Consider the following 27,310-nt stretch of genomic DNA (forward strand, 5'->3'; position numbering starts at 1 on the left):
AGTTTCGGCTTTGGCCGCGACGAGGCGCCATTGTCGCGCTTTTTGTGGCGTGCAAGCCGTGCAAGCACCGTGCAGGCCGTGCATCAGGTGGAGTGGGCAGAGTGCGCAGCTCCCACGGTGCCATTGGCTAAACGACTCCCGGTCGCCTCCCCTCCCCTCCCCCTCCAAATGACCCCTAACCTCCTTCGTTTGGCCCCCAAACACTCCCCCAAAGTAAGTACAAGTGGCCCATCCTCTTCAATTCCCCCTTAATAATTCAGCCCCTCGCTTTTGGCGGCACTCTGGCGTCTCATTCTGCAGAATGCCTCCCGGGAGTGGAGCCGGGCCGAGCCGAACCGCCCCCTCGGCTTGCCTGGCTGCCGTGGCGGCAGGAATTAGGCTCATTCAGCCTGGAGTTCTGCCGAGCGATTCCGAGGAGTTGTCTCATCGCTCCGTCTCTCTCGCACCCGGACGAGACGCCCCATGAGAGCGACGGAGACAGAGGGGCTCTTCCGAAACAGTCTGCTGGGAGTCCTCCCGGACCGCGCCGCCACGCCACTCCGTTCGCTCCGTTCCGTGCGCACCGCGTCGCTGAGGAATCACCCTGTCACCAGCCTGTCCGCCCCGTCCGCCCCGACGCGGTGCTCGGCGTGCCCCGGGACGCGCCACGAAGAGCAGACTGTTCCGTCCCCCGCGAGGGAGCTTCGCAGTTTGAATGTCGCGCGCGTGCGCGGAATCGACGCGCCAGCAGGCTGCTTCCGAGCAGTGTCGTCGTCGAGGCGCCGCTCGGAATCAGACTGCACTCCTGTTATTGGTCCATTTTGTACAATAAGCGGCGAGCAGCGCCTGTTATTTTTCTTTCGCAACTTTTCGCTCGGCAGCGCCGCGCCCTCGCCCCGGCGATCACGTCGTCGTGTAACTGTAACTCTGTGACTGTCTGCGACTCGGCCCGAACAGCAATAAGCAATCACCGGCCGACTCGCTTCCGATGTCCCCCGATGGCAGCAGACGACAGACGACGGCGCGATTACAGGCAGTCGAGGCAGTCGATCGAGATTCGCATTATTCGGCCGCCTCCGATCGCCCGTGAGGACGCGCCCCGACTACCCCATTGTGGCAGAAGGCCTTTTTACTGCGAAATAAAAGGAGGGAGATGCACAGCCTCGAGACAAGGACGACGCGCAGTGTTTTATTTGTCCTCCCCGAAGAATTTGAATCACGCCGGAGTGGTGGTGCTCTTGGTGCTCTTGGCGCGTTACCCGAGACTGCCGACGTCACTAGATGCCCAAAGGCGCGCCTCTGGCAGCTGACTGGCTGGCTCCGCCCTCCCGAGACTTACCCTCTTTAAATTAATCAAATATTAACTCGACAAATTTGGCTCCCTTTCCCCGTGAGTGATTATTCCGGCATCCGCCTGGCCGGCCAACACACCGCAGGGCTGCCGTATCCGAGGCGGGCCGCGTGCGAAGCGGCGGCGCCGCACTGCAAGGCGGCAGGGCGGCCAGGGCGCGGGGCGGCGTCGAGGACGGCGTCGTCGCGAACGCAGTCCGTGCTGGTGGGGGCCTGTGGGGGCCCTGTGCGCCCTGGGACATGGGACGGCCGACGCACGGCTCGCTGCGGAGCCAGATTGGGGCGGGGGTCGCTCGGGGCAAAGGGGTAGCCGGAGTCGGTAGCCCGAGAAGGCCGAGGAGGCCGAGGAGGCCGAGGGTCGGGGTGGCCGCCGGCGTGCCGCGGCCGGGACGGCGGGGCAGCTGGGAGCCGCTAGGAGCCGCTTGCGGTCGGCCGGCCGGACTTTGCTCTTTGTGCGCCGCTACGCCACGCTACGCCACGCTACGCTCGCTGCGCACTATGAAGCCGCTTGTGGGTTTTCCTTCCGCCGGGCCGGGCGGCCGAACCGCGAGCGAAGCGGGCGAGACGCACTTTGCTGCGTTCCCGCGCACTTCCACGACGTCCTCCTCCGCCAAGGCGCTCTACGTCGCCGTCCCCAGCACTTGAGCCGAGCAGTGCGCGTCTCCGCGACTTGCGCATGCTTCGTGCTTCGCGGGGCGGGGCTTCTCCTTGTCTCCAGGAGCGACGCTGACGCTGGCGTCCCGGAGTGACAGGCGGTGGCGGCGGCGCCCACACACTCGGATCTCCAGGATATCGCGTCCGGGACGTCGGAGCGGAAGCGGAGCAAGCGGGGCGCCAGGACGCCCAGCACGACGCCCGGCAGGACGTTCGCCGTAATGTGACGCCAAATCCGCAGCCAACGGCAGGAAACAAACACTTTCTATCTCTGTCATCGGTCTTCCTTGTGGCCGAAAAAAATTTGCGAGGCCGAAACGGCGAAAAGGCCCCCGTTGGATTTATTGGTGCGTTGGTCCGCCATGCCGGCCTAGGCCGCCATGCCTCGCCGCTCCACTCCGCGCGCCGCCACGCCTCGAGACGTGGCGCTGCTAGGCGCTGCTCGCTCGGCCGCGCCCACCGCGCCGCCGGGCCGCCGGGCTCTAGGCCGAGCGCAGCGAGCCGGCCTCCCCTCCCCACTGCTAGTGGCGCCGCCCGAGGGGCCCCCTCCGCACCGTGATTCCGTGGTGTAGCGGTTATCACATCTGCCTAACACGCAGAAGGTCCCCAGTTCGATCCTGGGCGGAATCATTTTTATCCGGTTGTAATTGCCCGCTGTGCTCTTATCTTGATACCGTAGGGCAGCGTAGTACGTAACTCCTTATCAGGTAGCGTGGCCGAGCGGTCTAAGGCGCTGGTTTAAGGCACCAGTCTCCTCGGAGGCGAGGGTTCGAATCCCTCCGCTGCCACTGTTTTTCTCAGCACAAAAACAGTGAAATGGGAAACTTTATCTTGCCGAAGATTGAAAATGACAGTGGAGCCTGCAGAAAAATGTTTTTGAATAAGATGGGAAACTTTCTCTCTCTTCTGTGCCTCTGAAGGATGTCCCCCAACTCGAGCTAACCCCGACTGGCCGCACTTTGTCTGTTTCTTGCGGCGTTTCTGCCGACTTCGGCTAGTTGCTGTTCGCGCGGCGTGGCCATGTCGGGGCGTGGACGCCGGGAGGGCCGCGGGGGCCGGGAGGCGTGGACCGGGGCATGTTTGTCTGGCCAAGTCTCTCTCTCTCTTCTCGCTCTATCCCTTTACTTTCGGCGTCAAAAGGGAAGGGGGGACCCAGCGAGGCTCTGGACGGGATATAGGAGGCGATGGACCCTCCCAGCCCCGCCCTGTTTCCTTGGGATCAGCTGCAAGCAAGGCAGCACGGCGAAGCACGCCGAAGCACGGCGGGGCCTTGGGGATGCGCCGAAAGCCAGCCAGCCAGCCAGCCAGCCAGCCCACACGCCAGCCACGTCTTTTCCCGCCGCCTTGTGGCGGGATAGGATATCGGGCAAACCGGGTGATGAATAAAAGGCAAACAGAATGTGTCTTGGGCAAACACGCCACATCGGGTTACTGTGCGAGGTGCCGGAAAAACGGGGGCACTGCAAAAAAAGGGCGAGAGGGGAGGAAAGGGAAGACCAGGAACAGCGTCGCCCGCCGCGTCGCCGCGTCGAGTCGGAGAAGGCCGAGGACAGCGAGAGGGTTGGCGCCAGCGGCACTGCTAGTGGCACTGCTGCTACTGCTGCCCCAGATCAGACCGGGGCCATGTTCCAAAGCTGCCCGGCGCACACACGCTAAACTTGCAACTTGCTGGCGAGCCTGTAGTACATGCTTCCTGTTGCACGAACCGGGCCACCGCTCGACACCGAGGGCAGAACGCAGCTGCCTGTTTGATTTATGCGCTACATTCTCCCCACCCTCCAATATCTTTTCCACAAATGCAGCGGCGCGTCACTAAAGCGCTAGTCCCCACTTTTCTTAATTTCCAACAGCGGGGCGTCAAGAGAAACGGCCCCGGGGGGTGGCGGTGGGGGCGTAAGGAGGTCGGGGGATGGCGGTGGTGGAGGCTCAACTATACTCCGCGTCGCGCCCAGAAATTGGCCGCTTCCGTGGGCCGGGCCCGCCCCAGGCCCGCCCCGCCCGCCAGTCCGGCCCCAAAGCGTGCTTCGCAGCAGCGCTAACTATGGCTTTTCGTGATAAACGCGTGCCGGGACAGGCACGGGCCTGCGTAATGAGAATACAGCGTATAGTTTATTCAACCTAAGTAACTGCCCAGCTGCCAGGAAATAAGCTTTAAACTGAAGGCTGAAGCCCCGCGCGACTTGGCATGTTAACGATATTTCGTGAAAATATGCCCCCCTCCCGGTGTCAACCGCTACACTGTATAAGATCTCGCCTGGCTTTCAAGGGAGTGTCTTGAAATTTACATAAGTTGTTAATGGAGTCTCTTTGAAACCGTCGTGTACAAAATTAAAACTGCAATCCGAAACTCTTTCCCCAAGTGAAACTGTTTGTCGTGTAGGGTATGGTCGCCGCCTGCTGTATCTTTTCCCTTTTTATTCCGTTCCTTTATGTTTTCCAGCCTCACTTTCCCGGCCGAAATCGCGGCGTGCGTTGTCGTCAGCGCCAGCAGGCGCCACGGCCACGGTCTGGATGCGGTCGGTCTGAGTGACAAACATTACCCCTCCCCTCGGGTGCTTCCTCCATGGATGCTGCATCGTGTTCCTGGCTGCTCCGGCTGCTCTTCGACAAAAGTAGCGATAAGACGCTGGCTGGGTCTGGGGGTGCTGGCTGGCGCTGGCGCAGACACGGCCGGGACAAATGTCCCACTTCTCTGCACCTTTCGTCCGCACTCACACCACCGCACCCCGCCGCCGCTTTTTGTACGTGTGCAGTCCGCCTGCTTCTTGCGAAGCCGGCGAGGCGCAAGCGGACTGATTCTGAGTGGGGCGGTCTCTCTCTGGGGTGGTTCGCGAGGGTGCGAGAGAGACAGAGCGATGGTGCAGTCCGGGCCATTAGGCAGCAGACGGGCCGCGGCGAAAAGACAAACAGCAAAGCAGCACAGCAGCAAAGCCTGCAGCCCCTGCCGCCCCTGCCGCCCCTGCCGCGGCAAATCTGCGCACTGCGGGCTCGGCTCGGCTCTTCACGTCTCGGCTCGGCCCGGCTCGGCTCGGCTCGGCCCGGCTCGTACGGCCTCATCTTGTCGCGCGGGACAGACTCGGAGCGCGCGTCATCAGTCACCGACGCGCCCGGGGGATATGCAACACAGGTGGGCCTCACCTCACCCCATCCCCTCCACATCAGCCCGAAAGCCGCGCTCCCTTCGCTCGCGAATGCGCGAGGTAAAGTGAAAGCCCCGCCGGCGCCGCGTTTCGGAGGCGGCCACAATATGCCCGGGGCGGTACAGCAAACGTCATCTCATGCGCTTTTAGGCCCGCGATATACGGCGGGGCGGGGGCTGGGCTGCAGGGCGGCAGGGCGGCAGGCCAGGGGGTGGTTGTGCGCGGCAACGCGGCCACGCGGCGAGGCTCCGATTTATGGAGCACTAAGCGTTTTTCGCTGTTGAGTACACCATGCCACTTCCTGGCCTTCTCGCCGGCCAGCGCCGCGCAGCGCCGCACAGCGCCGCAATACCAACACGTGTTGCTGAGTGTTGCCGGCCCGAGCGGGTTCACTCCACTGTATTATAGACGAGGAAGTACGGCCGGCGAGTGGGAGCGGGAGAAAAACAGAAAAAGCTAGATCGAAGCGAGGGCTTTTCGCCTCGGGCGGGATGAGACAGGCCCACTCGGTCGCAGAGGGACGGTAACGGGGAGAACAAGTTTTCATAACGCGAAAGCCTGGCTGCCGGCAGCTCCGCCAGATGCCGCCCGGCGGGGCAGGCAGCCCGCACAACGCGCACGCCTTGCGTGGCCTACCGCCAAGGCGCTCTCTCTCTCTCTTTCTCTCTCTCTCTCTCTCTCTCTCTCTCTCTCTCTCTCCCTCTCCCTCGGCCTCACCTTAGCGACACCTGGTGCAGCTGCTGGGCGAAGGACGTGAAGAGGAAGGCGAGCGCCATGACCAGCCCGCCGAACACGGCGGTGAGGCGCGTGGACTTGCGGCGGCACAGCGACACGATCAGCGGCGAGATGAGCAGCGAGGAGGCCAGCGCGGAGCAGCCCAGCCACGCTGAGGGAGGGACAAAAACACAAAAATCAGGAGTCAGTTGCCGAGTCAGCGAGCGGCCCCGGGCCCTGGAGACAATCAAGGTGTTTCCCGCGCCCCCTCTCCCTCCAGGCGGGGCGGAACCGCGCGGCTGAGTTATGCAAGACTCGTTGGCGCCCTCGGCAAGCCCTCGGCCTTCAGGGGGTTGCCGCGGAGAGTACCTGTGTCCATGGTCCTGGCGTGGAGGTGCTTGACGGCGAAGGGCGCGGCCGAGCCCCAGGCCAGCAGCAGCCCCGAGGACAGGCCGTGGGCGAAGAGCGCCGTGCCGCACACCACCCAGCCCCAGCCGCCGTCGGGGTAGTAGTGGTGGCGGATGGCCGAGGTGTCCACGTCGGTGCGCCGCAGCGCGGGCACGTTGCGGTGCAGCGAGTGCATGTCGCGCTCGCAGATGGCCGCCACCGACTCCGAGTCCTCGGCCGCCATGTACTGCCGCGAGCTGGACGTCAGCCTGGAGCCTGCCGACAAGGGAAACAGAACACGCCGTTTACAACCACGGACTCATTCCCAACCAGAAAAGCAGGGGCTGAAAGGCAGCAACAACAAAAGTATAAAAGTGACGAATAAAAACAAAAACGTAGATCCGTGTTTCTGCTACACCTGCTGCCCCGCCCCGCAGGCGCAGGCCGCGCCTACAGCATTAAAACTGGCCATGTTTCTCCCTCCGCCTTTCGCCAGTGTGCACACCAGGGGGCCCTCCGGCCCGCTGGCCCTCTGGCCCTTATCTGCCCGCATCCTCGTCATGACGTCTATGTTCGAGGTGACCCAGTGAGGACGCTGTGAGGACGCCACGCCACTCAGTTTTCTTTTCATTTTGCCCCCTCCCCCTTCCCCCTTCCCCCTTCCCCCTTCCCCCTTCCCCCTTCCCCCTTTCCGGCCGCCACGCCCCGCCCCCTCGTTTCCGTGCCGCTCAAGTGTCGCGCCAGTGTCTATTCTGCACAATTGCTGCCCGGCCGGCCCGTCGGCTCAGATTCCGGCGGCCTGCCGGGCCTGCCGGCCCTGCCGGGCCTGCCCCGACTCCGCTCGTCCCCGACAGCGCGGCCGCAGCCCGCCGCGGGCACAGCGTGGCCACAGGGCGCACGCCGCAGGGCAGGCCGTCGCAGGCCGTCTCGCTCGCACTCGTCGAACACCGCTCCGGGCAGGCCGTGCCCAGGCCCTGGGGCTTGCCCTGGGGCTTGCCCTGGGGGGATGCTCTTGTTCTCATAAACTTTAATGTCGCGATCCTATCGGCCGCGGAGGTCCTGGGCGGGGAGGGGGAGGGGGCGTAAAAAGGGCGGACACAGATAGGGCAGCGCGGGCCGGCCGGGCGGGGTCAGGGTAGAAATGTCGAGCGCCAGGGGGGCGAGCAGCAGTGGGGGTGTTTCGACTGCCTCCCGCTTTTAATAGAAAATAATTTGAGATTCTTTTGTCCTTTTTGCTGGTGGTGCCACCGTGGTGGGGCGAGGAAAGGCCGGTCTAGGCTGGAGCGTGGCTGGAGCGTGGCTGGAGGGCGCCGAGTGACGGGCAGGCCGGGAGCGTCCGGAGGGCAGATTCTAATCACGATGCGGTGGCGGCACTGGCGGACTGGCGGACGGGCGGGGTGCAGATGGACGACTACCCCATCCCCTCCACTTTCCCGGGGCCTTTCTTCCCCGCAGACCAAAGGCCGCCGTGATTCTGCGGCCGGCCGGCGATGCCCACGGCACTGTGAAGTGCACTCGGGCAAGGGCTTCATCCCGGCCGGCGGTGCAGTCAGCCGGTACTCCTCGCAATGAGGGCCAAAAAACAAGTCTCGGCAAACAGCGCGGCGCCGGGCCACACAGCCACACCTCCACTCCGCCGAGCACTTCCCTGAGCTGTCGCCGGGCCGCTTCGTCGAGTGGCAATTCGACCACGCCGCCGTTCGGCGGGGCGGCGCGGACGTCTCATCTCTCAAAGTTTCCAAAGCGGCGGCAACTCCGCGCCGAGTTCACCTTTGTCACGCCGAGGCGCGCTGAGGGCATCCTGGCGGGACAGTTGAAGCAGACATCTGAAATCGGAGTAGTCTCCTGGCCGCGTTGGAAGGGCGGGAAGGGCGGGCAGGGCGGGGGTCTGGACGGATTCCAAGGGACAGGACGGCGAAGTGGCGGCGACGCGGCGACGGCGACGTCCCTGACGACGGACGACGCGTCCTGGGGGGGGGGGGGGGCACCTCAGCCCGCCCGCAGCTCAGGCCGCAGCACAGGCCGCGGACTCACAGGGAGAGGGAGACGCACCGAATCTCCCAGCTGCTTCGCGACTGACGAATGAAAAGAGCCACCAATTATCAATTAGCAGCCGATCAATCTGGACGGAGCGGGAGGTCCGGGAGGTTCGGGAGGTCCCCGCCAACCCAGCGGACGAGTGTCGGCCTCGTCAATGCTTTCCCGCTTTCTCATTTCCACCGAATTCCATTAGGGCCGCTTCGCGCTTCGCATTGCGAGATGTCGGCGTGCCCATTCCGAGGCCCTCTTTTTCGTAGCTCTGTCTCTCTCGCACTCGCGGGGCCGCCGGTGAGGAGTGCGAGAGAGACAGAGCACCAGCATGCTGTCGGCTGGGCCCTCAACTTTGGGAAATGTGAACGCGAATCACGATTTCGAAATGAAATTCTTTCTTTTGTTAGCCTCGGATATAACTCGGCCTTAATAACGGTTGCAAAACGAATCGTTGAAGGCGTGTGCTATTACTGGAGTCGCCATTTTCGGGGCGGCGCGGGCGAGTGGCCCCCACACTCTCGGCGCGGCGCTTCGCTTCGGGCAGGGCGCTTTGGGCTGCTGCCAGCAAACATCGGCTATAATGGAAGCCCCCTTAAGGAGCGCTTTCCGAGAGCAACACATCATGTGCTACGTGCTGAAGGGCCTGGAGGGCCGGCCGTCGGCTGCCGTCGGCTGGGAATGGCGGGATGAACGACTCACTGTGGGGCTGATGCTGACGTCGGGGACGTCGGGGACGTCGGGGACGTCGGGGACGTCGGGGACGTCGGGGACGTCGGGGACGTCGGGGACGTCGGGGACGTCGGGGACGTCGGGGACGTCGGGGACGTCGGGGACGTCGGGGACGTCGGGGACGTCGGGGACGTCGGGGACGTCGGGGACGTCGGGGACGTCGGGGACGTCGGGGACGTCGGGGACGTCGGGACGCGGGGACGTCGGGGACGTCGGGGACGATCGGGGACGTCGGGGACGTCGGGGACGTCGGGACGTCGCAGGGACGCGGGGCACTCGGGCGCGGGACGACGGGCGTCGGGGACGTACGGGGACGACGTGGGACGTCGGGGAAACGAATCGAAAGGATCGGGGACGTCGGGGACGTCGGGGACGTCGGGGACGTCGGGGACGTCGGGGACGTCGGGGACGTCGCACAGACCAGCCGGGGCATCTCCAGGCCCACGACCATTTTCCGCACAAACTAAACAAGTGGGAGTTTGAAAACGAATCGAAATGGAATGGATAAAATTCCAGCCTGACTGGGTAATCGAACCCAGGTCTGCTGGCAGAGAATTCGGAGGCCAAACTGCGAGCGACTCGGAGCAGCGCGTCATCGCGGTCTGGCGGTGCGGGGCGCTGACCGAGGCGACCTAGTACGTGGCCGAGGCCGCGGCGCCGGGACCGCGGAGACCGCCGGGCCGGGCCGGGGCGCTGCTCTTGTCAGCGGTATAAGCGTGCCGCTCCACTTCGCTTCGCGGGCGAGTCGCTGCCAGAGCCGAACAGTGCTTCGTCGCTCACTCCCTCGCCGGGTGCGAGAGAGGCAGGGCGACGAGAGCACTGTTCGGAGCCAGCCTGTCGGCATCCCCGCTCGACCCATTTTCGGCGCGAGACGCCGCAGCTCGCGCCGCAGTTTGTGATTCCGCCCTCGCCGGCGCCCCGCCGCTCGCGCCGATTGCCTGTTATCGGGGCCGCGAATAGCCGCATCACACCCCTTGGCTCACGCGGCGTGGGAGTGAGTGAGTGGAGAGAGAGAGAGACGCGGGCCGTTCGAATTGAAGCCATCTTCCTCCGGACCGCCGTCATGTTTCTCAGAACGGACGCCTTTTCTGGAGCTGGAGCCCCGCCGTCGCGCTGCTTCCGGGACGTTCCGGGACGTTCCGGGACGGCCCGAGACGTCGTCCGACTCTTCGACGGCTTCCGGCTGGAGCTGCTTTCACAGTGGCGGCCCGCGGCCCACCCCGCTCCCTTTGCAGTGCAGCAGCGACTCCCCCCCGGACTCCCCGCGCACCACGCCAGTGGATGGCATGCCTCTCCCGGGGAAATTAGAGGCGTCAGGTCGGACGGAATTTCCTTCATTCTGCAGAATGTCGAGGCCTCGGACGGCACGGCCAAGGGCCCGGCCCGGCCGCGCGGCTGTTGGCAGGCTGTAGGCGCGGGGAACGCCGTGAGAGAGAGAGAGAGAGAGAGAGAGAGAGAGAGAGAGAGAGAGAGAGAGGGGGGGGGGGGGAGGGAGAGACAGAGACAGAGAGAGAGCGAGTGAGGTAGGGGCCAAAGGGTCAGCGAGCAGCCCCGTGCGCTGAGCGACGCGGTCCACTTATTTCTATTCATTATTTCTCCACTGAGAGGTAAGTCAACTGAAGCGAAAAAATAAGATTTTCCAGAAGAATGTTTTCTACATTCCAAAATTTTCAGAATAGAAATATGGTTCGGTCAACTGATCCACCCCGCCGCGGAAAGACGGAGTCTGGCGTCGTCATTTTGCAGGATGATTCATTAATTGCAGCACCATCCGGCTCGGCTCGGCTCGGCTTCCCAGGAACCGTTATTAATCTTTCGCAGCACTGCGCAGCACGCGGTGCAGGCAGTGCGAGGGAGGCTGAACGCCGCGCGCGGTAGGCAAGCCGCCGAACACGCGCGCGCACAGCCGGAGGGGTTGCCTACCCTGCTCTCCGCAGGCGTTAGACCGGCAGGCGCGAGGTAGGCAACCCGTCGAACACCCGCGCGCACAGCCGGAGGGGTTGCCTACCCTGCATTCCACAGGCGCTAATCCCGCCAAGTCGTCCGTGTTTGACACCCGGATCGCGCGATCCGGTGTCGCGTGTAAGTGTACCCCCCCCCCCCCCCCCCCCCCCGACCCAGAGTCCCCCCCGGGTACACAACGCCTAGGGCCAAAGTACCCTGGAGTACATGACGACTAGGTTCAATGTACCCGGGGGTACAATTCGCCTAGGTGCCAGGCAAATTGTACCCCGGGTACAATGCGGCTAGGCGAAATGTACCCCGGGTACTTTTTGCCCAGGCTTATTGTATCCCCCGCCGGCGGAGGAGGATGCACGTCGCCTAGGCGCAATGCATCCCCCCCCCCCCCCGGATACAAAAGCCTAGGCGAATTCCCCCTCGGCCGGCCGGAGGGGGATACAAAAAGCCTAGGCGCAATGCACCCCCCCGGATACAAAGAGCCTGGGCGAGGATATCCCCTCGGCCGGCCGGAGGGGGATACAAAAAGCCTACCCCAATGCCCCCCCCCCCCCCGGATAAAAAAATCGAAAAAAAGGGGAAAAAAAGGGGGGCCCTTCTCCCACCTCCGCACACAGGTCGGAGGGCCGCCTGCAACTTCGGTGGATGGGGGGAACCCGGTGCTTTACAGGCGGCGACCCCGGGGGTTCTCGTCTGTATATGGGCCGGGCTTAAAGGGCGGGTTTGACAGTCTCTCTCTGCCTTGAGAGCCTTTGCTTTTCGCGGGGTGGTCTGTCCCAAGTGTACACCCGCTGTCCGGCGCTCTCTACCAAACTACAGCTTTTTTAAAGGGCCAGCTTAAAAGGACTTATCATCTCCTCCCGACGAATCAAGGAGGACCCACCCGCGACCAATTGCGGGTGGCTGGATTGACGGATCGAATACTCCGTCGCTCCAGTGCCGAGGCCAACCCGCCGAAGCGCAGTTGCTTTTTAGACACCCCAGCGGAGTGGCCAGGTGAATGTGACTCTGACCACTACGCTATCAAGCTTGTACGTCTGGCGTCGTGTTGGACGACGGGTTTGAGTTGCAGTGGAAGGAAGCCAGTCGAAAAATGTAATGAAATGATGGGAGTCGATCCCAGGACCCTACTGCCGGGACCGCACGACTTTTGCCGCTCGCCCACCACGGCCCATGACGGATGGAGCGGCGTGAGGCGGGCTCTTGACGCGACAGGAATGGACCGACCCGGTCAAAATTTCACAAGAAGTTCGGAGAGTCGAACCGCCGACCTCAGCACGGAGAAGCGACGCCTCTACTCCCTAGACCACCACAGCACACGCAGTTCGTCGGCTGAAGTCACGGTTTTCAACCACACTGGGCGAGGCAGTAAAATTAAATGTAAATGTTTGTTAGGAATCGAACCCCCGACGTGTGGGACTGTTCTACACGGCTCCGCTCTGATGGTCTCGAACCGTTCCACAATAGAAAGGAAATCGAAAAAAAAAATTGAGATGCCGGTATTCGAACACCGCACTGTGCAAATGTTACAGACGTTGGATCGCATTTGCACAGTGCGGTGTTCGAATACCGGCATCTCAATTTTTTTCGATTTCCTTTCTTTTGTGGAACGGTTTGAGGCCATCAGAGCGGAGCCGTGTAGAACAGTCCCACACGTCGGGGGTTCGATTCCTAACAAACATTTACATTTAATTTTACTGCCTCGCCCAGTGTGGTTGAAAACCGTGACTTCAGCCGACGAACTGCGTGTGCTGTGGTGGTCTAGGGAGTAGAGGCGTCGCTTCTCCGTGCTGAGGTCGGCGGTTCGACTCTCCGAACTTCTTGTGAAATTTTGACCGGGTCGGTCCATTCCTGTCGCGTCAAGAGCCCGCCTCACGCCGCTCCATCCGTCATGGGCCGTGGTGGGCGAGCGGCAAAAGTCGTGCGGTCCCGGCAGTAGGGTCCTGGGATCGACTCCCATCATTTCATTACATTTTTCGACTGGCTTCCTTCCACTGCAACTCAAACCCGTCGTCCAACACGACGCCAGATGTACAAGCTTGATAGCGTAGTGGTCAGAGTCACATTCACCTGGCCACTCCGCTGGGGTGTCTAAAAAGCAACTGCGCTTCGGCGGGTTGGCCTCGGCACTGGAGCGACGGAGTATTCGATCCGTCAATCCAGCCACCCGCAATTGGTCGCGGGTGGGTCCTCCTTGATTCGTCGGGAGGAGATGATAAGTCCTTTGAAGCTGGCCCTTAAACAAGCTGTATGTTTGGTAGAGAGCGCCGGACAGCGGGTGTACACTTGGTACAGACCACCCCGCGAAAAGCAAAGGCTCTCAAGGCAGAGAGAGACTGTCAAACCCGCCCTTCAAGCCCGGCCCATATACAGACGAGAACCCCTGGGGTCGCCGCCTGTAAAGCACCGGTTCCCCCGATCCACCGAAGTTGCAGGCGGCCCTCCGACCTGTGTGCGGAGGTGGGAGAAGGGCCCCCTTTTTTTCTTGCGAGAGAGAAGTGGAGAATTCGGGATCATCGGACTGCTGAATGGCGCCGCTGCACGCTTGCATCTTCGCGGTGCGCCGCACACCCATAACGCCATGCACGACGCCTACACTGCGAATCGTGGCTGCTCTGGAAGAAGGGGAAGAGAAAGCGGGCGGAAAGGGGAAAGGGTGGGGGCTGATGGCGCACACACCCTCGGGGGAAGGAAAGATGCCTCGCGGCTCACGACTTTTGTCCGTGGCGGGGCGGGGCGGGGCGGGGCCGTGCCCCCGCAGCCCATGTCAGTGCACAGTGGGAACAGAGGGGTGCAAGACAAGGAGAGGCGGCGCTGGTTTAATGCCGTCATGAATATGGATTGGCCGAATTATGAAGGCCGAAGTGGGGCAGCCAGGCGAGCCGGGCGAGCAGGCCGTGCGTGTGCGTGGAATAAAGAAAGCCCGAAAGCTCGCGGGGCTGGCCATGAAAACGGTGGCAGGGGGCGCAGGGGCCGCTAAACAGACGCCGTCGTTCGTCACCGCGTCGCGCCACCGCGCCACCGCGCCACCGCGTTCGCAGGCCTGCCGCTCAAAGCGCGGAGCTTCGGGCCCATGAATATTGAGTGGGTATCACTAAAATGGGCTCTCGCCTGCGCGTGGGCTTGCGGCTAGCCGTGGCGTGCCGTGGCGTGGCGTGGCGTGGCAGTCGCGGCGCCCTGCGCGCCCTGCGTGTGGCCGACCAAGGCGCCACCGAGCCACCGAGCCGCTGCCGGGGGCGGCGAGGCCTCGGCCGAGGCTAGGCTAGAAAGGGCGCCTGACTCTCACTCAAACTTGGCAATTAGGAGGGCTTTGGAATCGGCCGGGATCTCCCCCACCCCCACCGCAAAGGCACACAGTCGCACTCAGTGGCGCGCACGCACGGGGCGGCGGGGCGTGTAGTTGTTGCCCCCGACACACAGAGCGGCCTGCCCGGCCCAGCCCAGCCCGGCCGGCGGGGACGTTGTTGGCGGGAATCACGGCGCACTCGGCCAAGGCCTTGGCCAAGGCCGCCGGCGAGGCACCTGCAGCACGGCCAGATTTCCTGCGGGAAACCAAGCGCACAGCCTGTCCCTGGCTGCCTGCCTGGCTGCCTGCCTGGCTGCCTGCCTGACGGTCTGGTTGGCTGCTCGGTCCGTCTGCCCCGCCTTCCCAGTAAACTCTTCGGAACTCTTCCACCCGGCAAGCACGGCCAGCACGGCCAGCACGGCCGCCCCCCGCGCGGCAAAAATTTAATTTCCGCGGCCAAGTTGGCACAACAGGAATTAGAGCTGGGCGGCAGTACAAGAAGCACAAGGCCGACGGAGAGGGTGGCTTGTGGGGGAGGGAGAGACGGGGCGCCGCGCCGCGCCAACTCGAACGACGCCCTCGCGCTGAGCCGTCGCCTGAGTCGGGCCGCCGCCATTTGGAATTGGGGCGTGGGCCTTCCATTGCGTCGCACCTCCGAGGAGCCACCATTCGGCTGCACTCCAATTTGCCGGGTGTGACGTCACCGGAAAAACGGCGAGCGAGTGACGGCAGCAATGCATTTTGTGAAGGATTCCGTCCGAGATTGTCCGAGGCCAGCTCGTGTGTCTGTCTGTCTGTCTGTCTGTCTGTCTGTCTGTCTGTCTGTCTGTCTGCTGTCTGTCTGTCTGTCGGTCAGCGTCATCTGCGGCGCGGGGTGCGCGGGGTTCGCGGGGCGGGGGGGCGTCGCGAAAGTGCGGAGGAGGGAGGCAGCTGGGAAGGGTTGGAACACGATTTATTGCAAGGGCAGAGACCTCCTCTCCTCCAGTGGCCGAGGCCGCGCGGGGCCCGAGGCGAGGCGCCGAGGCCCCGGCCGGGGAGTGACTGCACGGATGAGTGCCGTTCTGGGAATATATTATTTGCGTGGCGGATGAGGGACGAGTAGCCGCGCCACTATCAGGACGGCGGCGGACAAGGGCGGGGCGGCGAGCAGGGCGAGCAGGGCCAGCACGAGGAAGGGCTGAGGCGACTGGTGCACATCGCTGAACCGGGGGGCTATTTGTGTTTGTGAACGAACCGATGGGGGGGTCTGGAGTGTGTGACCGAACCCACCCACACCCATGCCATTCGACACACACGCCAACACGAACACAAAGACACACGACGTGACTCCCTGGATGCGCCAGGATCGCGCACGGACCCCGATGAAAAGAATGGAGGTTGGAGGCCTGGAGGGGTGGGGGGTGCCGTCATCTGGAAGTCATTGTGGCGAAATGGCTGCTCAAACTCGGCACCTGACACGACCTCGTCGTCGTTAAGCCCGGCGGGGCACTGGCGGGGCCGTGTAAGCGGCGTGCGGACAACACCTCAGGGTGGTGTGGCGTCGCCAAGGCGTCCGCCAAGGCGTCGCGGCGAGACCCGTAGTTGCGGGGCGGCGCGACCAACTAACTCCACAGCAGGAGGGCACAGGCGGTTTGCTCTCAACTTGCGTCCCGGGACCTTGGTCCTGGTCCGCGCGGTTAAACTTATGCTTAAATTCGGCCAAGAAAGTTTGTCGTCGTCTCGGCGGGGCGGGGCGGGGCGGGGCGGGGGGGCGGGGCGGGGCGGGGCGGGGCGGGCGGCGGAGCGTTCACGGCCAGCATCCGCCACACAATTCAACAGCCACCTAGCAAGCGGTGCCGCGGTGCGCTTCCAGCCGCCAGAGCACGCCGTCGGCGGCCGTGGCGAGCCACAATGGCCGCCCCCCGCACTACACGCGCACACACACACACACACTCACACACACACACAGCTCGCGCATGCATGCATGCTGAATGGCTCCGCGACTGTGCGACTGTGAAGGCCCTGATAAAGGCTGCCGGGTCTTGGCCGCCTTGCCCGCCTTGCCACCCGGATCATTCCTTGTCAACGCGACCGCTCCGCCTCCTCCTTGCCGCCGCCCGGGGCCCATCCGTGTTGTTGTTGCTGTTGTTGTTGTTTTAGATGTTGTTGTTGTTGTTGTCAGTGATGGCGGATGTTGTTGTTGCTGCCCGCGGCGCGTCGTGTGCCGGCAATCTCGGTCAATAAGAATGAGTCATTTGGTTTGGCGTGGCCGATCGGGGGAACCGGACCGATGCTAATCGGGGAACGAAAACGAAAACGGCGGCCATAATGCGAGTGGACCGCTTTTAATAATAAAAACACGACAATGTTGCCGTCGTCCGTCGTCCGCGCGGCTGCGCTGGCGGCGACTGTCTCGCTGTCCGGCGGCGATTCACCACCACCACCACCACCACTACCACCACCACCACGGCGGCGGCGAGGACGGCGACGACGGTGGCGCCGCGGTTCCCGAATGCACGCCGGCCAACTTTTCTAATGGCGGCTGCGGATATAAATTGTAAAGTCGGCCGGGCGAGTGCGCGAGTGCGAGTCGCGATTCCGGGGCGGCGCGCCGCGGCGGGGGGAAAGGGATCGGGGAAGGACGGGGAAGCTCGCCGTAAAGACGGGCCGGCAAAAAACGCCCGCCGAGGGGAGGGGAGGGGGAAATAGCTCCTCCAGATGGATATTCCTCGTCGCGCATAATTCGGGGGGCGTAGCGTGGCGCGGCGGCCTTGGCGTCCTCGGGAATCAAGTTTTTGCGGAGTGTGCACAGTGCGGGCACAGTGCGGGGCAGCGAGAGACGGGCGAAGGGCGGCAACACTCGCTGTCTGTGATCTCTCGCCGAGGGGAGAGAGAGGAACGCTTCGGCGTCGCTACGGCGTCGCTACGGCGTCGCTTCGGCGTCGCTTGGGCGCACCGGCGGAATCCTCTTTTCTGGAATAAAGTCCCGTCTAAGTGGCTTTGGTAAGTCAGCGGGAAGGGAAGCGCACTGTCGCAGCGGGCTGGCCGAGGCCGCGCCCCCAGCGGGGCCCCTTCCCTGCGGCCCCGGCCGGCCTGGGCCCCTGTGGGGATGGACCGCCGCGCCGCACCGCCGCGCACCTCGAGAGCCAGCCGCGGCAGCCGAGGCCGACCTGCAGACCTGCATGCCAAGTTGGACCAACTCCCCGAGCGGCCCGGCGGCCCACCGCACTGGGGAGGCTTGCCTGCGTCTGCTGCGTCAGGACCGACAAGGCGCTGCGCCGCGCTGCGCAAGCCGGAAGCAGGAGCACTGTATCGGAAGGACGCGCGGGGCGGGCAGACAGACAGACAGACAGACAGACAGACAGACTGGCGCGAGTGTGGCTGCGACGCGGCCGGCTGGGCGCAGCAGCATGCTCATTCCGAACCGCGCTGTCGCCGCTCTGTCCCTGTCGCACCCACGGGCCGCTTTGCAAGGGTGCCACGGAGGCAGGTCGACGACGCAGCCCCCGGCCCGCCCCTTTGGCCGCGCGGAGTGCGGAGTGCGGAGCAAACAGTTGCAACTTTACGGCCCCCGACACCCGCAGTCGCGCGGAGTCGCGCCCCGGCGAGCAGCGCGCTGCAGGCGGAGCAGTGAATGCCGCAGCACACGCCGCAGCGCACGTCGCCTCCACGCAATCAAGCAAGGATCCTCGGGGATGGAGGGAAGGGGCACGCCGGGTGGTTGGCCCGCAGCAGTGCCGAGGTCTGCGCTCCACGGGGCGGGGCGGGGCGTGGCGAGCGGACCCTGCTGCTGGGTGCTGAGGTGTTTTATTCATTCGGTGCTAATGCCTTGGCCCGAGATTCCATTCGGCAGGCTGGCTGGCGCTGCTGGCGCTGCCGGGCGTGGGGCGCGGGGCCGAGGCGGCCGAGGCCCAGGGCCTTGTTGCATGCCTCTGCCGCTGGCCCCGGGGCCCCGGGGGACGGTGTTGGCGAAAGGGACTCGGCGCCAACCGGGCCGGGCAGGCACTGTCCCAGGCACTGTCCCAGGCACTGTCCCCAAGGCGCGGCGCGCCACGGCAAAGAAACGCCCGAGCAATATCGAAGCAGGAAAAACAGGAGTCCGTTTGTTTTTGGGGCGGCATGGCGCGGCCGGAAGGCGCCTCGTCGGGGAGTCAGATAGAGTTGTAAGGCCGCGCCGCCGAGGACAAAGACAAAGCTGCGGTGGTGTAATTAACTAAGTGAGTGTGTCGTGGCCTTGGGGGAGGCCTTGGGCTCCCCGAAGCTCCCCGCCGTCCCGCCCGTCCCGCCCGTCCCGCCCGTCGTGGCCGCTCCAGAACACACTCTATCATATCGGCAGGCCCGGCTCGGCACGCCGCCGGCGGCGGCCCCGCCCGCCCCGCCCCGCCCTGGGCTGTCTCACGCTGACTGCTTTGTTTGAATCCCACCCGCGGGATCGGTACGGCCCCTCGGCCACCATAAAGTGGACGCGCCAAAAAAGATTATAACCGGATCGGGGCTTGCCTTTGCTTTTGCGCCGACATGTATTGATGTGCGGGCAGCCGCTCGCCTTTCCAGCGGCTTGATCCCGCGCAGTGCTTCGTCGCTCTGTCTCTCTCGCACCCCCAAGGGACGCAGCATGAGTGCGAGAGAGACAGAGCGACGAAAGTGCTGTGGGCGTCGTCGTGCTCGGATAAAGTGCTCGGTCAAAGTGAGGACCGAGTTGGTTTCGACGCGGTCTCGGCCTAACCCTGTGCCACGTGCAATCGACATTAACGTCGATTCGACAATCCATTTCTCATTGCGAGGTGGCTGAAGAAAACCAACCGCGAGTCAAGTTGTTGGGCGAAAACCGATCCGGACACATTTGTCCCTAACGATGAATCAGTTTGGCACGGTGGATGGCGCGCTGCCTCGCGCGCTGCCTCGCGCGCTGCCCTGCCTGAGCTTCAGCCGGCTGTCGACTCTCGATGAGCGCGGCTATTGTTTCAGGTTGTTTCCGCTTCCTTTCCAGCTTCCGTACACGAGTGCTGCAGCTCGTTCAAAGTGTTTCCCTTTTGAAGGGTTCGCACACCCAACCTGCCTCGTATGAATTCCGCATCAGGGCACCGGCGTTGTTCTGCGTTGTTCGGCGCTCGTTCGAGTGCCGCGGGAACGCTCGGTTTTAATTCCGTCCGGCCCGAAACACGCCAACGGCAAGCCGCGGCAAGCGAGCCCCCATAGCGGGCAATATTGCGGATCAGTGGAGGAACTTTGGAGAGCAACCAAGTTTGTGCCCGCTCGGCGCTCACTTACTTGCGCGTTGATCCAGCCGGCGGGGCCGGGCCCCAGCCGGGGTCGGGGCCGGGGCCGCCTGCCTGGGAAAAAAGGGGCCACCTCCTCGAGCCTGTGAAAAAGTTGCGTTGCACGCACAAAACTGGCTGGCTAAAGTGAGGGCCTGTGGGCGGGCGACAAAGGCGCCCAGTTTCGGGGCAAGCCATATCGTGCACACTGGTGCACATCACTCCTCCAGCAGTGGATGCGAACTGAGACAGTGTTCTTGATGTTGTTGGCCAGGACCTTGTCTTTGAGGGTCGGGCGGGAAAGAAACAACAACTGCATACAATTGAAAGGCAAGGGAACAACGTCACTACGCGGAAAACAAGGGCCGAACACAGGACTCGGGGAGAGGAAGGCACGTGTGTGTGTGTGTGTGTGTGTGTGTGTGTGTGTGGCTTTCCAGGCCATTGAGCAGGGTGACAGGAGTTCCTCGGGGTCGTGGGGACTTGGCCTGCCTCAGCCTGGCCCCAGAGCCACCGACCCTACCTGGTGGAAAACTAGATCAACGGCCGTAACGCCGAGACCAGAGGCAATGGTTAAAACATACCCGCAAACGAAAACGTTGCATTTTTTCCGCAGTGCCGCCTTCCCTCTCGGTGACCGCCAGTGCCGACCCCAACCGCAATGTGCGCAGCACTGCGCAGCTGGCTTGAGATTCACTTTCAGATCGAGGTTGAGGATGCCTGCAGTCCGCCCTCGCCTCCCTTTCCTCCCTGGGGACGTCTTCCGACCCTTCGGACCCTTCCCGCCACGCAGCCGGCAGGAAGCAACAGCCGGCCTCGCCACCCTGCTGACTTGGGCTTCGGACGGCCTCGGCGTACTGATTGCGTCCCGACTGCATGCGAGCACGGCCTCGGCCAGGCTGGCCTGCCTCGCTCGGCCTCGGCGCTCCGTCCACAGCGCCGCACGCCGCATCTTTTCTATTCACCTGGCCGCGGCGCTGCGGCAGCCCGGGGCGGCGCCCTGGAGGGCCGTGTTGTCCGTGCTCACCGTGTTGGCGGTGCTGAGGGTGTTTACCCGTCGTAGTGGGCGGCGCGGCGGCACCGCTCTGGGGCTCGGCCAGGGCCGCGACGGCCACCACGGCTACGCCGCCGGCAATGCCCCTCCATTCCCCCTCACGGCCCCCCCGGCAAGCCCTCGGCGGGACGCGCGACCCTTCGAGCGTCTGGCCGGGTGGGATCCCAGGCTGCAGGTTGATTCCCCGCGGTGCCCTCATCGCTGTCTCTCTCGCACGGCCACGCGGCGCCCCATGCGGGCGAGAGAGATGGCACGACGATAGCGCCGTTCCGTTCGGCGGAATCAACGTGCCGGCTCCGGGTGCTCCGCGCTCCGTCGGGCACGAGTGGTATGGCTGCCCCGCGTTCCCGCCGCCGTCGTGGCCGCCTAGTGGCCTCTGCTGCCCGCCGGCGGCCCCGCCCCTCCCCGGCCCCTCCCGGCCGAGGCTCTCGCCTGTTATTAGCGGCCGGCTGAGATATGCGGCCATCTGCAACCCCTTTGTTGGCAGCGACCCCCGGCCCCGTCCCTGGGTGTGGGTGCACACTGTGCGTACCGACCGTACCGACCACACGGTGCGGCGGTGCGGTACCCCAGCGCGTTTGGAAGACCGCCGCCGCCAGCGCGCGCCAGCCGGCCAAAAGTTATTTCACCTGGTGAAAAGGCGGCCGGCCCGGGGCGGGGCGGGGCGGGGCGGGGCGCTCGTATTTCGTTTCAGCTCCACGCGCAGCGCAGCGGGCTCTATATTTATGCCGATAAAAACGCTGCTGCGCGTGAAGAAATAAATGGCGGATAAAAATAACACCCTGACCCGCGGCGCTGCAATTTTGTCGTTGTTTGTTTTTTGCTCGGCAAGCGGGGCCGGCCGGCCAGCGGACGACGAAATGACGAGCAGGTGGGCGACGGCCTCGGCGATGGCCGCTCCAACTTGGCGGCAGTGTTCCGCTTTCAGGGTCCCGCCCTGCGCTGGCTGCTCTGCCTGCTCTGCGGTGGCCGACCGCACCGCGCTTTCGCCGCACAGTCCTCTCTCCCGCACTCGAGGGGCGTACCGCAGGGGCGCGAGAGAGACAGCGACAGTTTCGGAATGAGCGTGCCGGCCGGGCCTCAATCCCGGCATCGCAGTCCGCCCCATGTCCCCCCTGTGGTCAGTCCCCAGACACAAATCCCCAGGCCCTGCCGGCCCTGCCTGCCTTTTGTGAGAGGGAAAGGGGTGGACGGCCGTCGGCTGCCCTGGGCTGCCCGTCGGCCGCCATGTGTGCACTCGGCCGGCTTGGCCCCGGTCGCCAGCCTCGCCATCCGGGCCAGCAACATCAGCGATGCGCCCTTTTCCATATGCTTCCACAATGCTCCCCGCCAACAATACTCAGAAAAATGCACCCCTGTTAAGTTCTTTCTGCAATGGACCCGACAACCACAACAACTGCTCCAAAGGGAAAAACTTTCCGGCGTAGCCGAGGGCAAGGTGCTCCTGGGCGACCCGGGGCGCTGCTTCCGAGCAGGGCTTTCGTCGCTCTGCTTCCGTCGCACTTCTACGGGACACACTGTAAGTGCGAGAGAGACAGAGACGAAGGCAGCTCGGAATGGGTGGGCCTAGAGTGGCCGGAGGCGTGCCCCGGAACAAGGCAGCGAGGCAGCAAGGCAGTACTCCCGTCGAGGGCCGCCGGGTGCACTCCGCGAATGCAAACCGATGCGCTGCACCGATGCGCTGCACCGATGCGCTGCAGCGAATGCATTGCGGCGGCCTCGGCCTCGGGCAGGCCTCTTGCCTCGGCCGAGTGGCCCAGTCCGGCAGTCCGGCCCAGTCCGCCGCAGCGCCGCTCCACTCTCAGGTGTCGCCAGGCCCAGCGCGGCCCGGCGAGATGCTCCGGTGCCTCCATATCATACGACGTCATTTGCATAAACGGTTCTGGCCGATTGCCAGGGCCAGATATACGTCGTGCCGTGCCGCGCCGTGCCGCGCCCAGCCGCGCCCCTGGATTATAATCCTCTTGTTTCGATGCAGATCTGCATGCATGGCCAGATTGGTAATTCCACCTTCGTATCGAAATACTAGTGGGGCCCTGCCCTGCCCAGCCCTGCCCAGCCCTGCCCAGCCCTGCCCTGCCCAGCCCTGCCGCCGGTCGACCTGTGGTGATTGGGAATGGAGCGAAGCGGGCAACTTCAGGAGGTTCACGGCCTGTCTGTTTGTCTGTGTGTCTGTCTGTCCGACCGTCCGTCCGCCCGCTTTAGAGACCGGCCGGCGTGCGAATCGGACTAATGCAGCGGGCCAGCATCCACACCGCCGCCAGCACAGACTGCAGGCTAACAAAAGCGCTGTTTGGTTCTTTATCCAACAAAACAACAACAACAAACATCGACAAACAACAACAAACGACGACAACGGCGGCGATCCGCTATCGGCGGCAAGCCGGCGGATGATCCGGGGCTGTACCTTAATAAGGCCCAGTCGGTCCTTCCGCCGTCGTGTCTATGTTTATTTTATCGGCACTTTATGGCCCGCCGAGTCCGATTGGACTGCCAGCTCGGCATGTGCCGCCGCCTGCCTGCCTGCCTGCCTGCCTGCCTGCCTGCCTGCCCGCCTGCCTGCCTGAACTCGATTCGCGGCGCGCGCGTTTCGCACTCATTGGATTGAGTGTTATTTTTATGGCCCGCTGGGTCTGCGTCTGCGTCACAGGAGAGAAAAAGAGAGAGACGTCTGCGTGCGCGCCTGTGTGCGTGTGTCTCACACGCGAATGTGACAAAGATTGCTGCAACGAAAGTCAAACAGCAAACAAGACGACACGTCGCCGCTGCCTTCTCTTTTTGGGATGCAGTTTGTTTCTCTGCCTTTTCGATGCGAGTGTACCTGCGGCGGGTCGTAAGTGTTGGCCTGTCCGCGCCGCGACCGCCGCGACCGCCGCGTGCGTGAAATATGGAGGGAGAAAACTGGCGCCGCTTTTACGCGTGCGCGGTTTTTACTGCTGGGGCAATTAGCGCGCATCTACATAGTGGTGCGCGGCTGCGCGGCGAAGACCACTCGCCACCGGTTCCACAGTGTGGCGGTTCCGCGGCGAGTCCTGCTGGACCCGAAACGGGCCGACGACGAGGTCCTGGACGAGGTCCTGGACGAGGAAAGTGCCGAGTCAGGCAGGCGAGGGGTCATCCGCGCGGCGAGGCGACGAGAGTTCGATCCTCTCGAAAGCACGCCAGACTTAAAACCTCACTTCTTGGCGGAGTCTTTTCTGCAGCGTCGTCCTCGTTCGCGTCATTGGGCGGCGCATCGCGCGCTTACAGTGTCTTCGCGCCCGGGTGGGATGTAACCAATCAGCTACGAGATAATCGTGCCTCGTCGTCACATCACGAGAGGGAGCGGGAGGGAGCGCGCGCGAGAGAGAGGGAATGTCATTACAGGGGGAATGCGGGCCGCTCCACTATTTCAACACTTTTTACGACGGTTCGAGCGAAAAATTGGCTCCACCACGCCGGCCCTGCATCGCTCGGTCTCTCTCGCAGCCCCACGGGACGCCCCACGAGTGCGAGAGAGACAGAGCGACGGCTGTTCGGAACGAACCGGCTGCGCCCTAGCTGAGCCAAGGCTAGAGCCGGGCCCTCGGCCGGGCCGGCAGGCGTGAGGCAGTCAGCGGCGACAGGACTCACTATCGGCACGGAGAGCTCTCGCAGAGCGACGCAGAGGTTCCAATGCCAGTTAATAGCCTTTGGGAGGGGGAAGGGGGGGGGGACGACAGCTTTAGACCCAGCCGGATGACCAGGGACCCAAGGAAGGGCTTGGGAGGGAGCGGCCGGCCGAATCACGCTACACGCTTTATTGGCTGAGCGATGCTCTGATGCACCCTCCGTCTCCCTAGTGCGAGGGAGACAGAGCGACGAAAGCACGGCTGCATAGGGTGGAGATGTGGGTCGTTTCTTTCGCCAAGCCGCCCCGAGCCACCCTTCCTAATGTGGCCCTAACGACCCCGGCAGCCCGGCCAGGCCATTTCGCCGCCGAGGTGAGACCCGCAGCGAGGCTAGCGAGGGAACGCGGAGGGAATGTCAGTCACAAAAAGCATTTCGACATGCAGTTGAAAAAAGAAAGGCATTACGAACACGCTATTGAAGGCAGATAAAACCCATGCGAGGCACATTCCCTGAACTCTTACATTACATTAAATATCGGCCTTGTTTATCCACAATTAACGGGCGACGAAAATGTTCCTGGATTTTTCGATATTTCGGCGAACAGGTGCGGCGCATTCTTTTAAAGTAATGTTCTACGAATAGATATTTTTCGATACTTTGGCGAACGGGTACGCGCCTCTTTTGAAGTAAAGTTGGCCGTTTCTCGCTGGCCTGCCTTTTCAGAGGCGAGGGTTCGTCCTTCTGTCATTAACGCGGAGCCCGGAGTCTGGACTGGAGTCTGGAGCCCGACTGGCCGAAGTAGATTAATTGATGGAGAGGGATGGCGGCGGCTCTGGGTTCGCGTCGCACATGTTCACCAACTCCAGAGAGGTAATGGTGAAGTTGGCCAAATCACAAATCATAGCACACGTGTGGCGACCGCATAACACCCCGCGGGGCAGCCTCACACACGTACACACACACAGACAGCGTGTGCAATATGGGAAAGAGCACGCGGACGTAACAAAGTTCCTCTCATGCGCATTTTGCTCTCATTCGTATTGCACTCGTTAACGGCATTCACACACACACACACACACACACACACCACACACACACGCACGCACGCACAACACGCACACGAAAACAAAACACCGGAAAGGCAGGGAATGAAGCAGCAGGGCGGCTTGCCGTGGCTTGGGTTAGTGCTGCTGGGAGGCACGCTGGAAGGCACTCGTCAAAAGGTGCACGTTACTGCTCCGGGAGCAGAGATCACCCGGAGTGGTCCTGCCGGCTGGCCGGGCTGATGGCCGGGCTGGCCGGGCCGGCCGCTCGGACGAAGGGGGCAGGGCGCGTGTTTACAAACAGAAACGACAGCAGGCGCCGAGTCAACTTTTCAGCTGACACATAAATAATTTGAAGCGGTCGGTCAGCATGGCCGCGGCACGCCCGCGCGCGTGTGGGAGTGCAACAAAATGACATGGAACGGGAGGGGAGGGAAGACACAACAGGAGCGGAGCTCATCATTTTAATAATCAGTCTGTGCGTCTGTCTGCCCGTCGTACGTCTGTAGGTCCGTCCGTCCGTCCGTCCGTCCGTCCGTCCGCCGCGGCCGCGTTCCGAGTGCACCTGTTTGAAAGGCCGCTGCGCTGCCGCCGCGTCGCTGAGGTGGGTGCTCGAGTCGCCAATTTGACGTCTCGAATGCACCGCGCCGCACCGCCACTCGTCTGGCCAACAAAAGTCGAACACAATGATACGAAAATAACGAGCTCCACCCCGACATGCCGCGAAAAAGGAAGAGAGCGACAAAGTTCGGCAAGGCGCAGTATTTCAGCCTCCGTCGGCCGGGGCGGCCAGGGCGGCCGGGGCCGTTTATTAGTGGATTAAATCAGCCGTGCAGCCAGTACGTTATGGGGCGGGGTAAGCAAGGGCAGTGTGGTGGTTCGGCCCCACACCTGCTAATAGTGATTGGTGCGGAGGGCCCTGGAGACGCTGCCGGGCCCACACTGTGTGTGCCTCCCGGTCCCCCAAGTTGTCCGAGACACGATCGTCAGGTCCAATCCCCGCTGCTCAGCACACACTCTTCTAATTGGGCATCGCCGGTGTAGTGCCAAGTTTGGAGGGGAGGGGGAGAGAAACCCAGGGGGCTGTGCGTGTGTGCGTGTGTTCGTGTGAGGTGGTTGCTCGCATTATTATCCGTTGGCGGGGTCTCTGATCAGTGAGCGAGCCTGCATTTTTACATACTGTATTACCCCGCCGAAATCGATATTATAACCCGGCCCCCTTTCTCCCCCCCCCCCCCCCCTCTGCTTGCTTGGTGCCGGGAATGAGGCAATAATGAGCCCCCCGTCACTTTACCCGGGGCTTCGCGTCCGCGCGGCTCCGCGTCTGAGGCGGCTCCAGGCACCACAAAGACTGGTCGGCGCCTCGGCGGGTAATCGGGTGCTGGAGTTTTTTTCCTGGCCACTTTTTTGTTTGTTTTTGCGCCGTTTGCCGATTCTCGTTTCCGGCCTTTTATTATTGTCGTTATTGTGCCCCTCGGGTGCACAGCACGGCACAGCACGGCACAGCGGCAGTGGACCGCCGCCACGCTGGAGCAAGGATTGCTCTGGACGCTCTGGGCGCCCTTGCTGTGAACACGGCGTTCAGCATCGCGAACCCTCCGCGAAGTTGGTCTCACCTCTGTACAGCGAGCTGGAGAAGCTGTTGACGGTGGTGGCGCTCTGGATGGAGTTGTGGCGGCGGCACTGCGCGCACCCCGTGGACGCGGTGGAGGCCCTGGGCACGGCGCCGCCGGGCCACCGGCCCCAGGTCGACGGGCTGGGGTGGCCGTGGACGTGTCCGAGGCCGTGGCCGTGCAGCGGGCCGTTGCCCATGAAGCCGTCGCCCATGCCGAGCGCGGCAGCGCCGCCCCTGGCCGCCCAGCGCGCCGCCGTGGCCGCGTTGGACAGTGGCGGCGGCGGCGGGGACGCCGACAGCGACGGCGACGCCGACCCGTCCGACTCCTGGTCCGGGTCCTGCATCCTGGCTGCCTGGTCCTGGAGGCGGTCACGTGATCATGGCCCTGGCCCTGGGCCCCCTGGCCTTCCGGCACCTGCAACAGAGCACAAAAGAGGATCTTAGGCTCCACGCTAATTATTCTTTCTGCGGAACGAGCCCTGGAACCGCGGAGCCGTGGACCAGAGAGAAACCCTCGCGAATTATTGAACGCGTTTTTCCG

At 63.5% G+C, this 27,310-nt stretch overlaps 1 protein-coding gene and 2 non-coding genes across 3 annotated transcripts in view; 2 read left to right on the plus strand and 1 right to left on the minus strand.

The window, feature by feature from the left end:
• Positions 1-26,846, minus strand: part of LOC117645786 (monocarboxylate transporter 11) — a 29,383-nt gene extending 2,537 nt beyond the window's left edge. The window contains exons 1-3 of the mRNA XM_034386209.1: positions 26,771-26,846; positions 6,207-6,500; positions 5,841-6,009 (exon numbers count right to left, since the gene is read on the minus strand). Coding sequence (XP_034242100.1) covers positions 5,841-6,009; positions 6,207-6,468 — 431 coding nt within the window. The 5' untranslated portion in view covers positions 6,469-6,500; positions 26,771-26,846. The remainder of the gene's footprint in view (positions 1-5,840; positions 6,010-6,206; positions 6,501-26,770) is intronic.
• Trnav-aac lies at positions 2,541-2,613 on the plus strand. The gene has a single exon. It is a non-coding gene; the product is annotated as a tRNA-Val (tRNA).
• Trnal-aag lies at positions 2,690-2,771 on the plus strand. Its single transcript has one exon. It is a non-coding gene; the product is annotated as a tRNA-Leu (tRNA).
• Positions 26,847-27,310: the final 464 nt, after the last annotated feature.

This window comes from Thrips palmi, unplaced genomic scaffold (genome assembly GCF_012932325.1).
Source record: "Thrips palmi isolate BJ-2018 unplaced genomic scaffold, TpBJ-2018v1 HiC_scaffold_10, whole genome shotgun sequence".
Classification (NCBI taxonomy): domain Eukaryota; kingdom Metazoa; phylum Arthropoda; class Insecta; order Thysanoptera; family Thripidae; genus Thrips; species Thrips palmi.